This window comes from Petromyzon marinus, unplaced genomic scaffold (genome assembly GCF_048934315.1).
Source record: "Petromyzon marinus isolate PM22_M1 ecotype Great Lakes invasive population unplaced genomic scaffold, UKy_Petmar_22M1.pri1.0 PM_G_Scaffold_54, whole genome shotgun sequence".
NCBI lineage: Eukaryota > Metazoa > Chordata > Hyperoartia > Petromyzontiformes > Petromyzontidae > Petromyzon > Petromyzon marinus.
In genome coordinates, this window is record NW_027423007.1 from 26,278 (window position 1) to 40,042 (window position 13,765).

At 53.3% G+C, this 13,765-nt stretch overlaps 1 protein-coding gene across 1 annotated transcript; it reads right to left on the minus strand.

Annotated features, from left to right (window-relative positions):
* Positions 1-8,081: 8,081 nt before the first annotated feature.
* Positions 8,082-12,165, minus strand: LOC142917866 (uncharacterized). Its single transcript, XM_076062196.1, has 3 exons — positions 12,078-12,165; positions 9,454-10,221; positions 8,082-8,104 (listed from the first exon to the last, which is right to left on the minus strand). Exons 2-3 carry the CDS (start codon positions 10,184-10,186, stop codon positions 8,082-8,084), a joined length of 756 nt encoding a protein of 251 aa, XP_075918311.1. The 5' UTR covers positions 10,187-10,221; positions 12,078-12,165.
* Positions 12,166-13,765: the final 1,600 nt, after the last annotated feature.

A 13,765-nucleotide genomic window follows, 5' to 3' on the forward strand; every position in this document is an offset into this window, starting at 1 on the left:
GGTGGCCAGCACCGTGCCCGACCGCCTTTGTCTCCCCAGTAGCGATGCTTGCACAACGCACCAAGTACTCACTTGAGGCTGAGTCGACCTAGGGGAGGCCCAGAACCGGTTCAAATAATCGTCACTGGGTGTTGGCTGTGGGCGGGAATCAAACTCGGGTCGTTATGTTCGTAGAGCAGCGCACTAACCGCTAGACTACCGCCACACACGTTACACACACACACGCACAGTACACACACACACACATGCACAGTACACACACACACAGTACACACACACACGCACAGTGCACACACACACAGTACACACACACGCACAGTACACACGCTCGCACACAACAACCGCCATTCGCCACTAAGTGGCGGTGACGTCACCACGACGCTTGTGCCAGGCTATGTGCACCCTGAGGCCACGTGAAGTGTCGAACGCCCGCTGGCAGGAGGTCACGGGGCAGACCCAGGTGCCACGGGTCGACTGACTGAGATGACTGGCTGATGCACCACCTGTGCCCCCTACTGTGCCAACCTGCTGTGCTTTAGCCACCCGGCGCTCCGCTCGTTGTTCTGAGCGTCGCTCCTCCGCCCTCCGTTGTTGTTGGAGGGCGACTACCTCCAACTGCCCAATAGCGTCCTTCACGAGCCTCCTCCACAGAGGCAGATCTTGACACCGCTTGTACCAGTCATCGGCAAGTCCACTCAGCTCCACGTCCTCCTGTACCACATCACTCCATCTCTTCTCTAGCCCGTGCCGCGCCCGCTTAGCCCCCTCAATCCGGCCGAACAAAAGCTGTTTCGGCATGCGGTGGCTGGGCATGCAGGCTACATGACCCAGCCATCGCAGCCTTGCCCGCCGGAGGAGCTCACCGATGGGACCCTGCCCAGATCTTTCAAGGATTTGTGAGCTCCTCACACAATCCAGTCTGGTTAAACCCAGGATGGATCGTAGGCAGGCCAGCCTAAATGTTTCTAACCGGCGAAGATGCTTCATTAAGAGGGTCCACGTTTCGCAAGCGTAGAGAAGGGAGGGAATGACCGTGGCCGAGAAGACCTGAAGCTTAGTGCGGAGCGACAGACCAGGTAGCTTCCAAACAGCGTTACGCAACCGATGAAAAGATATTGCCGCTCGACTGATTCGGAGTGAGACCTCTGCTGTTAAACCAGAACCGGTCATGAGCACACTGCCAAAGTATGGGAAACTCTCCACTCTCTCCACAACTGCCCTATCACCAATTGGGAGTTATGGGGGTCGAGTGTCCGATGGTACAAAATACCCAGGCAGGTGCTTAGTTTTGGTGGGGCTGATGGTAAGGCCCCACCTCTTAGTGGCACGCTCCAGTCTCAGCAGCAGCGTCTCCAACTCCTCCTCTGACTGAGCAGCTATTACCAAATCATCAGCATACATAACGTAGTTGAGCAATAGGGAGCCATCCCTTGACCGCACCCGGGCATCGATCAGCCTCCCAATATATCTGTACCATATGGAGATTCCCCCGGTACAGCTATTGAAGGCTTCACAAACTACATGGTCAAAATAGATGTTAAATAATGTGGGAGCCAGAGGACATCCCTGTCGCACCCCAAGGTGTACAGGGAATGGCTCTGACTCCCGGCCACGTAGTTTTACCCGGGCCCGCTCACCATCATGAAGGTCCTTAATGATCGTGAGCAGAGGGTCAGGTACTCCAAAAGCACGAAGAACGACCCAGAGCCCAGGCGTACTGATGGTATCATAGGCCTTGACCAGGTCAATAAAGCAGAGATGTAGGTCTTGTTGGAATTCCCTACACCTCTGCTGTAGCAGACGGACAGAAAATATGGCATCTGTGCAGGACCGCCCTTTCCTGAAACCGCATTGGGGCTCCGCAAGCCTCTCCTCAGCGTGCCTGGCAAGGCGATGCTGAATAATCCTTGCCAGGACCTTTCCCGGCACACTGAGGATTGAGATGCCCCTGTAGTTGTTACAGTCTCTGCGGTCCCCCTTCTTAAAAAGGGGGACCACCAGGGCATCCTTCCAATCCTGCGGAACCCGTCCAGTGGTCCAGACTGTTGTTATGATGTCATATAGGGCAGTCTGTGCACAAACGCCACCCTCCCTCAGCATTTCGCTTGGGAGATCATCTCTGCCCGCTGCCTTTCCTGGTCTCAGACTCCGGATCGCCTTCAGTACTTCCTCAACAGATGGCACCTCAGCCAGCCACTCACAGGGGGTGACTTCTTCCAATATGAGGCACCGCAGCCTCAGCAGGGTCATCCTCACTTTGTGCCACGATGTTTTCCTGGCTGAGGGATTTTCCCTCCCCCAGGACCTCACAGAAATGCTCAGCAAATCTGCAAACCTGTTCCTGGGGGTCGGAGATTGGATCACCGTTTTTTCCCCTAATGATGGAATTAGGTGTGGCGCTGCAGGTTACTTTTTTGATGGAGTTAAATAGAGATTTGTGATCACGGGCCACTGAGGCAGACTCCATCTCCTCAGCAGCCCGCGACCACCACCCATCCTTGCAGCGCCTCACGGCTCTCCGAACCTCCGAGCGAAGGCTGCGGTAAGCCTCCTCATTCTCTGACGTGGGATTCTGTAGCCGATGGCAGTGGGCCTGTCGCTTTTTCTCAACCATCCTGAACACCTCCTCTGTCAGCCAGGGTCTCTGGGGAGGTCTGGACCGCGTACCCAAAGCAGCCATTACAGCTGCATGAGTCACAGTCCTAAACCTCGCCCATTTACCCTCGACATCAGGAGGAGTCGGGGACGATGCCAATCCCAGCCGCAAGCGATGATGAAATTCTCGCTTGCAACTTTCATCAGATAACTGAGACCAGGCCACTTCAGGTCGGAATGGGGTCCTGGGTGTACACCCACCACCGGAGTGGAAGAATGGCAGGCGCATCTTACAGATGACTAGTCGATGGTCAGAGGGCAGATCAGCTCCACGGTAGGTCCTGGTGTCAAGGACATGGGCTCGCATCCGCTGGTCCGTCACTATGTAGTCCAGCAGATGTTCTTGCTTGGACCCGGCATGCATCCATGATGTTGTGTGGATGCGCCGATGCCGGAACAGCGTGTTGGTAATTACAAGCCCATGGGCTGCACAACAATCTAGCAGCCTCCTACCGTTGTTATTGAGCTGATCTGGCCCATGCCCTCCAATCACTCCAGACCAGGTGCCAGTATCATGACCAACTCGGGCATTAAAGTCACAGACACAACAGACACAACACACACAGAGACACACACACAGAGACACACACACAGAGACACACAACACACACAGACACACACACACTGAGACACGCACACAGAGACAGACACAACACAAATGTCTCCCCGTGTAGTCTCCCTGACGGGCTGCGCGAGGCTTACAGACACACACACACACAGACACACACACACAGAGACACACACACACAGACACACACACAGACAGACACAACACACACACAGACACACACACAGACAGACACAACACAAATGTCTCCCTGTGTAGTCTCCCTGACGGGCTGCGTGAGGCTTACACACACAGAGACACACACAGAGACACACCCACACACAGAGACACACACACAGAGACACACACACAGAGACACACACAGAGGTACACCCACACACAGAGGTACACCCACACACAGAGACACACACACACAGAGACTCACACAGATACACACAGACACACACACAGACACAGAGACACACACACACAGACACAACACAAATGTCTCCCCGTGTAGTCTCCCTGACGGGCTGCGTGGGGCTTACAGAGACACACACACAGAGACACACACACAGAGACACACACACAGAGACACACACACAGAGACACACACAGAAACACACAGAGACACACAGAGACACACAGAGACACACACAGAGACACACACACAGAGACACACACACAGAGACACACACACAGAGACACACACAGAGACACACACACAGACACACACAGAGACAGACACACACACAGACAGACACAACACAGAGACACACACACACAGAGACACACACACAGACACACACACACAGAGACACACACAGACACACAGATACACACAGACACACACAGAGACACAGACAGAGACACACACATAGAGACACAACACAAATGTCTCCCCGTGTAGTCTCCCTGACGGGCTGCGTGAGGCTGACAGAGCCCGCGCGTCTTTGTGGGCCTCAGGCTGTGAGGGCGAGAGGTCGGCTCCACTCTCTCACTCACCGCCCTCGTTGTTGTGTCGCCCGCTCTCGTTCACGTTTTTGTTTTATTATAGTCGTAGTAGTTGTTGATATTACAGTATTAGTTATTATAGCAGTTCATGTTTTTACTATTGTAATTGTTTATATTATTGCTGTTGTAAGTTGTTGATGTTATTATTAGTGTTATAGTTATGATTGTAGATGTTGTTATTATAGTAGTTATACTTATGATTATAGATGTTGTGGTGATGGTGGTGCTGGTTGTTAGTCTCCTCAGAACACACAGCCGCCTTCTCCCGCCAAAACGCGACACTTTGGTGGTGGAGGGAGAGGGTCGTGTGGGCGAAACCAACGCGAGCAGCAGGCGAGGAAGGGGTGAACGTAACCGGCGAACTTAAATTGTTTTAATTTAGGGGGGTACACAGCAAACGCCACCTTTCACTAACGCTAGCGAGCCCCTCTTGCTTCTTGTCGCTATGGATGAAATAATTAAACATCAAACAAATTCGCTACATTTATTCAGCTCGTCTTGAGTTGATGCTTTTCATCCCCCTCCCCCTCTCTGGGCTATGCTTGGTATAGTCGGAAACGCAGCAGCGCCTTATCTAGTCTATGCTATTTACCATGGGCCTTAATCCGGGCTATGAAATAAAGTTCAATGTCACGTACAATGGAGCTGACTAATTAAAAAACACCCACAAAATATCAACACCACGTGACTCGTGGTGGGAGGGGGGTTGCCATCTTGGTAAGGGAGAAGCCACCACACACCCCCCTACCCAAGATGACCGCCCACACGTTGTTTGACTGGTTGTTGGGGAGAACCTCTGATAGCCAATAGCGACTATTAGGCGACTATTCACACTCGACTATTGCAGAGCTGTAGAAGCCCATCACGCTTTTACCCCGTCGTGGTCTTTGCGCAGGCAAAGTGAGTTCTCAGGCCCATACGGGCGTACAGCCGTTTCAATATGGGCAAACAACAATACAAATCCGTGTCGATTTGTTTGTGTTTCCTCCTTGTGATGGGACTTTGTAGGATTAACGTTGAGATTTATAAGGGGCACGGGGTGGTCAGTCAGGTCTGAATTGGTCTGTAATAAGGTAGGGCACTGATAAGGGGTTGACAGCTGTGTAGTGTATAGTGTAGTATAATGTATAGGATGAACGTTGATATTTATAAGGGGCACGGGGTAATCAGTAAGGTCTGAATTGGTCTGTAATAAGGTAGGGCACTGATAAGAGGTTGACAGCTGTGTAGTGTATAGTGTAGTATAATGTATAGGATGAACGTTGAGATTTATAAGGGGCACGGGGTGATCAGTAAGGTCTGAAATTGGTCTGTAATAAGGTAGGGCACTGATAAGGGGTTGACAGCTGTGTAGTGTATAGTGTAGTATAATGTATAGGATGAACGTTGAGATTTATAAGGGGCACAGGGTGATCGACAAGGTCTGAATTGGTCTGTAATAAGGCAGAGCGCCGATAAGGGGTTGACAGCTGTGTAGTGTATAGTGTAGTATAATGTATAGGATGAACATTGAGATTTATAAGGGCCACGGGGTGATCAGTAAGGTCTGAGTTGGTCTGTAATAAGGTAGGGCACTGATAAGTAGTTGAGAGTTATGCTACTGACACTAACGGTGTGACTATGCATACGTAGTCGTTCAGAGTGTTCAACGTCGGCCTGGGTGCTGCGGTCGTCCAGGCGGGCACCGTTCTGGCCCACGCAGTGGCCGCGTGTCGCGGGAAGGCCGGCGAGGCGACCACAGATGTCTCGTGGCCACGGTGAAGCGGAGGAGCGAGCCGGGCGAATCATGGATGGACGCGCTGCGCTGCAAGAATTCCGATTTTATCCGGCGAGCGGCGGGGCGAATTTTCAAAACATTTTCAGTCAGGGTAAATATGACACTTTGGCCGCACGTCCCTGATGGCAGCACCGCATTGACACGGGCAACGCCGCTTCCGTACGCCAGAATTCACACGGGCTCAGTCGTCAGGAGGAGGACCACGTTCGCCACTGCGGTCGACGAGGGGAGCTCACGTTGTTCCCGTTAAGAAACACAATGGGAGTCTGCGGCTTCGCGCGGATTTCCGCCAATTGAACAGGGTCTCCGTGGCAGATGCACACCCGCTCCCACGGATGGACGATTCATTGGATGCCGTGTCGGCCGTGTGGATTTTCTACCACACTTGACTTGTCGTCGGGGTGTTGGCAGTTGCCTCTTGATGAGAGCTCTAAACCAAATCCTGTGTTCTGAACACCTCGGGCTCTAAATTTTGATTTAAAGCTTTCGTGACTGCAGTGATTCATATTCTTAGCTCTTTCGGTAAAGTCACGTTGAAGGGAAACAATAAAATAATAAAATATATATAAAAAATAACAATTCTCACGACGTTTCGACCATAACGCAAACGGTCATCATCAGTTTGTGTTATGGTCGAAACGTCGTGAGAATTTTTATTGTTTTTATATATATTTTATTATTTTATTGTTTCCCTTCAACGTGGTGACTTTACCGAAAGAGCTAAGAACACCTCGGGCTCTGTTCCAGTTTAATTGTCTCCCGATGGGACTCCACTCGGCTCCTGTCACGTTCCAGCGACTCACGCAGCTGGTCCTAGCAGGCCTCCAATGGGACTCGCGCCTTGTTAATTTGGACGACGTGATCGTCTTCGGATGCACGTTCCAGGAGCAGCTGCAGCGGCCGCGATCGGTGTTTGTTCAAAGTTCGGGCGGCCAATCTTACGTTTAAACCACAGTCAAGTGTCACCTCCTACAGACATCGGTTCGCTACTTGGGGCGCGTCGTCAGCGAGTCCGGGGATAGCCACGGACCCCAACAAAACTGCGTGCGTGCGCAACATGGCCAACCCCCACGTCGGTGGGTGACGTTTGCAGATTTGTCGTATTACCGCCGCTTTGTGCCCAAATTTAGCAAAAATTGCAAAACCGCTCCACGCCCTCACCGTGAAAAGGCCAAAGATTTCGGTGGGGGGGGGGGGGTGGAGGAGGAGGAAACCTCGTTTGTCGCGCCGGGGGACGGCCTCGTGACTGCTTTGTGATGTCATACACCAACGTGCATTGAGGCCCTTGTAAGGACTGCTTTGTGACGTCATACACCAACGTGCATTGAGGCCCTTGTAAGGACTGCTTTGTGACGTCATACACCAACGTGCATTGAGGCCCTTGTAAGGACTGCTTTGTGACGTCATAAACCAACGTGCATTGAGGCCCTTGTAAGGACTGCTTTGTGACGTCATAAACCAACGTGCATTGAGGCCCTTGTAAGGACTGCTTTGTGACGTCATACACCAACGTGCATTGAGGCCCTTATAAGGACTGCTTTGTGACATCATACACAAACACACCACATCCGGGGGCTCGCTCTAATGAGTTGAAAAACATTCCAAGGGGCAATTCATTGGCCCTGTATCTACACAAGTTTTTTGGGACGACCTCCGGAGGGAGAATACTAGCGGGGGGGGGGGTTGATGACATTAAACGCCAGGAGGTCCGTGGAGCCAGAAGCAAAGATGACCCAAGGCTGGCCCCATGAATCCTCAGGAGGCGTGAAAGTGGCAGGAGCTTTGAGCTTTTGATGCGTCTAAGAGAATTAATGAAGCAAGGTAGAAATTCCTACATAACAGGTACCGTGTACAAACTTCACATTCGTCAGTCCTGCACAGACAGATTCCGAGTAGTACTCGCAATCAGCCTTAAGTTGAGATTTGCAGAAGCAAAAGCTCTGATCAATTAAGAGTTCAGTTATTGCTCAAGCAGATGAAGTATCACTGAAAGTTTTATTTTATTTTTTTTCTTAATATTTCGAGTCACTTGCAGAGTCAAGGACCTCAAGAAGGTGTACTGCACTAAGCTAAGAGTTTGTGATAAAGTTAAGACTCGTGACAAATGGAGACTTGAGTCGCACACCGATAACAAGTGCGCATTAACTTATTGTCCAAGGGATAGGCTGACCGGGTGTTCAACTCCCCCCACTCGCCTCGGCACTCTCGCAGGCCAATGGCAATTTCTGGTTCGGACTGCAGAAGGTTGGAATCGCACCACCAGGAGCAGGCAACAAGCAGCAGTGGTAGTGGTGGATGGATTAATTTTTATTATGAACGGGTGTTGATTTACCTTGCATCAACACCATCATCAACATCACTAACAACATTCAAAACATCATCAACATCAAAATCATTAACACCATCTTCAACATCGTCTCTGTCTCTTTGTGTCTCTCTGTGTATATCTCCCCGTCTCTTTCCCCATGCCTCTCCCTATCCATCTCTCTGTGTGGCCAAGTATCTCTCTGTCTCTCTGTGTCTCCGCTGTCTCTGTGTCTCTGTATTTCTCCCCGTCTCTTTCCCCATGCCTCTCCCTATCCGTCTCTCTGTGTGGCCATGTATCTCTCTGTCTCTCTGTGTCTCCGCTGTCTCTGTGTCTCTCTCTCTATTTCTCCCCATCTCTTTCCCCATGTCTCTCCGTCTCCAACTCTCTCTCTGTCTCTCCATGTCTCTCTCTGTCTCCCTGTCTGTGTCTATCTCGCTTTCGGTTTGAGCGGTCGATGTCCCGCAGAGGGCGGTGGAAATGATAAAACATTTTTTTTTTACAATGAACATTAAGTAAATACAATTAAACATCCCGGCATCGAGTTGCAGTTTGTAAAATTAACTCTCAAATTACGATTCTCGCTACGCATCATCACACGGCGGATATACGCACAATCGTCGTGTTCGGCAAAGGAATGACAAATCCTCTTCAAGTCAAAATATTAAAATATGATCGCCCGTGAAGAACCAACGGTGAACGAGCAGTTAACAATGAACACCGGCAAAGTGGCTCAGTGGGAAAGGGGGCCAGATTCAATCCCTGGTTGACTCAGCCCATCATCATCACAACTAAAGTGAGCACCACTCTGCAGGGAAGTGAACCTGCAGTGTGCCACAGCTACCGCGCTCCTTTCCTCTCGCACATCCAGCCCTCTCACTCTCTCCTTCATTTCTACCCCACACCTCTCCCTCCCTCCCCCCCGCTCACCCTCTCCTTACAGCACCCCGTGTCCCTCTCACTCTCTCCCTCCCTCCCTCTCCTGGCCTCCCTCAGGGCTCCTAATCGGAACGAATCTCCCCAACAATCTCAACAGACCCCTCTGCCTCTCTCCCTCTCCACCTCCTCTCCCGCCCTCCCTCTCTCCACCTCCTCTCCCACCCTCCCTCTCTCCACCTCCTCTCCCGCCCTCCCTCTCTCCACCTCCTCTCCCACCCTCCCTCTCTCCACCTCCTCTCCCGCCCTCCCTCTCTCCACCTCCTCTCCCGCCCTCCCTCCCGCTCTCTCCCTGTCGGTTCCTAATCGGCACGACCCTTCCCGGCAGCCCCACGGCGCCCACGGCCGCGGCGATCTGCCGCAGCGTCCGTCTCTGCTCCGCCGCCGCCCCCGTCTGCGGCCGCCCCCCCTCCACGTCCCGGCGGCCTCCCTCTCTCGCTCTCCCCACCTCTCGCCTCGTCGCCTCCACCGCCCTCTCCACCAGTCTGTCGACCGTCCTCTCGTTCTCCCTCGCGGCAATATCAAACCGAGCTTGCTGCGCCTCGGTCCTTGGCCGCGAGTCGCCGACCCTCTGATCCACTCGCCTCCTCGCGTCTGCCTGTCTGTCCCACGCAGCCCTCTCCGCCTCCAGCCTCTCTCTCCCCGCCTCCTCCCTGTTGAGCGTCCTCTCTTCGCCAATGGCTCGTCTCACCCACGCCGTCAGCAGCCTGGCTCTCTCCGCGTTGGGCATCGCCATCTCCACGTCCTCCCCGCGGGGCACCGACCGGTTCACCAGCCTCCTCACGGGCATCTCTCTCCGCCACTGGTCCCTGTCTGCGATGAGCCCCTGTCGGGCCCGCACGCCCGCAGCAGCCGGCTCTCTCCTCGGCTCCCTCTCGACCCCCCTCTCTCCCCCTCGCCTCGCTTCCTCCTCCCTGCCGCGTCCTCTCCTCGCTCCCCCTCCCCTCTCCATGGCGCTCCTCTGGATGCCGCTTCGGCCCACACACGCTTCCCATACCGTCACAAACATCGCCATCATCGTCAAAACACACGTACACACACAGATACACACGCAGATACATACACACACACAGACACACACACAGATACACACGCAGACAAACACATATAACAATAACCGCCATTCACCACTAAGTGGCGGTGATGTCACCACGACGCTTGTGCCAGGCAATGTGCACCCTGAGGCCACGTGAAGTGTCGAACGCCCGCTGGCAGGAGGTCACGGGGCAGACCCAGGTGCCACGGGTCGACTGACTGAGATGACTGGCTGATGCACCACCTGTGCCCCCTACTGTGTCAACCCACTGTGCTTTAGCCACCCGGCGCTCCGCTCGTTGTTGTGAGCGTCGCTCCTCCGCCCTCCGTTGTTGTTGGAGGGCGACTGCCTCCAACTGCCCAGTAGCGTCCTTCACGAGCCTCCTCCACAGAGGCCGATCTTGACACCGCTGGTACCGGTCATCGGCAAGTCCACTCAGCTCCACGTCCCCCTGTACCACATCACTCCATCTCTTCTCTAGCCCGTGCCGCGCCCGCTTAGCCCCCTCAATCCGGCCAAACAGAAGCTGTTTCGGCATGCAGTGGCTGAGCATGCGGGCTACATGACCCAGCCATCGCAGCCTTGCCTGCCGGAGGAGCTCACCGATGGGACCCTGCCCAGATCTTTCAAGGATTTGTGAGCTCCTCACACAATCCAGTCTGGTTAAACCCAGGATGGATCGCAGGCAGGCCAGCCTAAATGTTTCTAACCGGCGAAGGTGTTCCATTAGGGGGGTCCACGTTTCGCAAGCGTAGAGAAGGGAGGGAATGACCGTGGCCGAGAAGACCTGAAGCTTAGTGCGGAGCGACAGACCAGGTAGCTTCCACGCAGCGTTACGCAACCGATGAAAAGATATTGCCGCTCGACTGATTTGGATTGAGACCTCTGCTGTTAAACTGGAGCCAGTCATAAGCACACTGCCCAGGTATGGGAAACTCTCCACTCTCTCCACAACTGCCCCATCACCGATTGGGAGTTGTGGGGGTGATAGTGTCCGATGGTACAAAATACCCAGGCATGTGCTTAGTTTTGGTGGGGCTGATGGTAAGGCCCCACCTCTTAGTGGCACGCTCCAGTCCCAGCAGCAGCGTCTCCAACTTCTCCTCTGACTGAGCAGCTATTACCAAATCATCAGCATACATAACGTGGTTGAGCAATAGGGAGCCATCCCTTGACCGCACCCGGGCATCGATCAGCCTTCCATTATATCTGTACCATATGGAGATTCCCCCGGTACAGCTATTGAAGGCTTCACGAACTACGTGGTCAAAATAGATGTTAAATAATGTGGGAGCCAGAGGACATCCCTGTCGCACCCCAAGGTGTACAAAGAATGGCTCTGACTCCCGGCCACGTAGTTTTACCCGGGCCCGCTCACCATCATGAAGGTCCTTAATGATCGTGAGCAGAGGGTCAGGTACTCCAAAAGCACGAAGCACAACCCAGAGCCCAGGCCTACTGATGGTATCATAGGCCTTGACCAGGTCAATAAAGCAGATATGTAGGTCTTGTTGGAATTCTCTACACCTCTGCTGTAGCAGACGGACAGAAAATATGGCATCTGTGCAGGACCGCCCTATCCTGAAACCGCATTGGGGCTCCGCAAGCCTCTCCTCAGCGTGCCTGGCAAGGCGATGCTGAATAATCCTTGCCAGGACCTTTCCCGGCACACAGACACACACACAGACACACACTCACAGACACACACACAGACACACACAGACAACGCTAACCGCTACACTGCAATGCGTTACGCTTCCACGTGCGAGGATCACGTGACAGATTTGACGTCACAGCACCAACTTACCCGCTTGAGGCTGAGTCGACCTAGGGGAGGGCCCAGGAGTGCTGCTGCTGCTGGTGGTGGTGGCCGTGAGCGGGAATCGAACTCGGCTCGCGCGCTCAACGACTGCGCGTGTTGGGGGAGGGGCGCACCTCTGGTTGGCTGTCCCGGTCACGTGATGCACTTTAACCAATACGTGCAACGTACATATTTGGGGAGGGGCGCACCGTCTGGTTGGCTGTCCCGATCACGTGACGCACTTTAACCAATCCGTACAACGTACATTTGTGAGGTGCGCACCTCTGGTTGGCTGTCCCGTCACGTGACGCACGTTAACCAATCCGTGCAACGTACATTTTTTGTGAGGGGCGCACCGTCTGGTTGGCTGTCCCGGTCACGTGACGCACTTTAACCAATCCGTGCAACGTACATTTGTGAGGTGCGCACCTCTGGTTGGCTGTCCCGGTCACGTGACGCACGTTAACCAATCCGTGCAACGTACATTTTTTGTGAGGGGCGCACCCTCTGGTTGGCTGTCCCGGTCACGTGACGCACTTTAACCAATCCGTGCAACGTACACGTTTGGTGAGGGGCGCACGCTCTGGGTTGGCTGCTTGGTCCCGGTCACGTGACGTACTTCAACCAATCCGTGCAGCGTTAGCAGCAGTAACGACAGAGCTGGGTGTTTGTATTTATGATGGCTGTTACACATTTCACTCTTGTAGAGTGGCAATGTAGTTAGTGCAAGGCAGAGTTGGTAGTTAATTGTAGTGTAATTCTTGTACAATTTTGTACAAGTACAATTTTGTACAAGTAACATGATACAAGTAACATGATAAAGCGTTATCTTTCAGCTAACCAGAGTTTTGATGAGTGTTAAGAGATTCACATTTGTATGCAGCCTCTGGCAAAGAGGCATCTGTGGGGGACTAGTGCCCCCTCCCCACTCATTACGTGGGGGGGGGGGCTGATCTCCCCCTCCCCACTACGTGTGGGGAGGGGGGGGGGCTGATCTCCCCCTCCCCACTACGAGGGGGGGGGGGCTGATCTCCCCCTCCCCACTCCTCATTACGTGGGGGGGGGGGCTGATCTCCCCCTCCCCACTATGAGGGGGGGGGCTGATCTCCCTCTCCCCGTGAGCGGGTGGGGTGTGACGTCAGCCCCCCCCCCACTCACGGCTGTTTAAGAGTTAATTAATGATTTATACTAAGCCGTCGTGTCAACAAGGCTGTGCCACAACACGTATTGAGTACAATTCTTAATGATTGTGTGTCTTGTGTGTGTGTGTGCGTTGTTCCTCAAGGCTGGGATTTAGAATGAAACCGTGCGAATTTTCACCGTTCATAGTGTCATCTTAATTGGAAGCTTCCTTCATTAACAGAACTTCCCAGCTTGTTGAGAGAAACATCAAATAGTCCACTCAACACAAATACAGTTGTGTCATTTTAATAACGCACGTTGATATTTAGCGCCTGCTAGTGATGCCAGGGCTGGGCACACAGGAAGAAGTTTGTGTAACAGCGTTGTGTAACAGTCTGAATGTGTACATCACAGCCTGTCATAGACTTGGTGGTGGTGGTGGTGAGGGTGGTGGTGGTGGTGATGGTGGTGATGGTGAGGGTGGTGATGGTGGTGGTGGTGATGGTGGTGGTGATGGTGGTGGTGATGGTGAGGGTGGTGGTGATGGTGGTGGTTGTGGTGGTGGTGAGGGT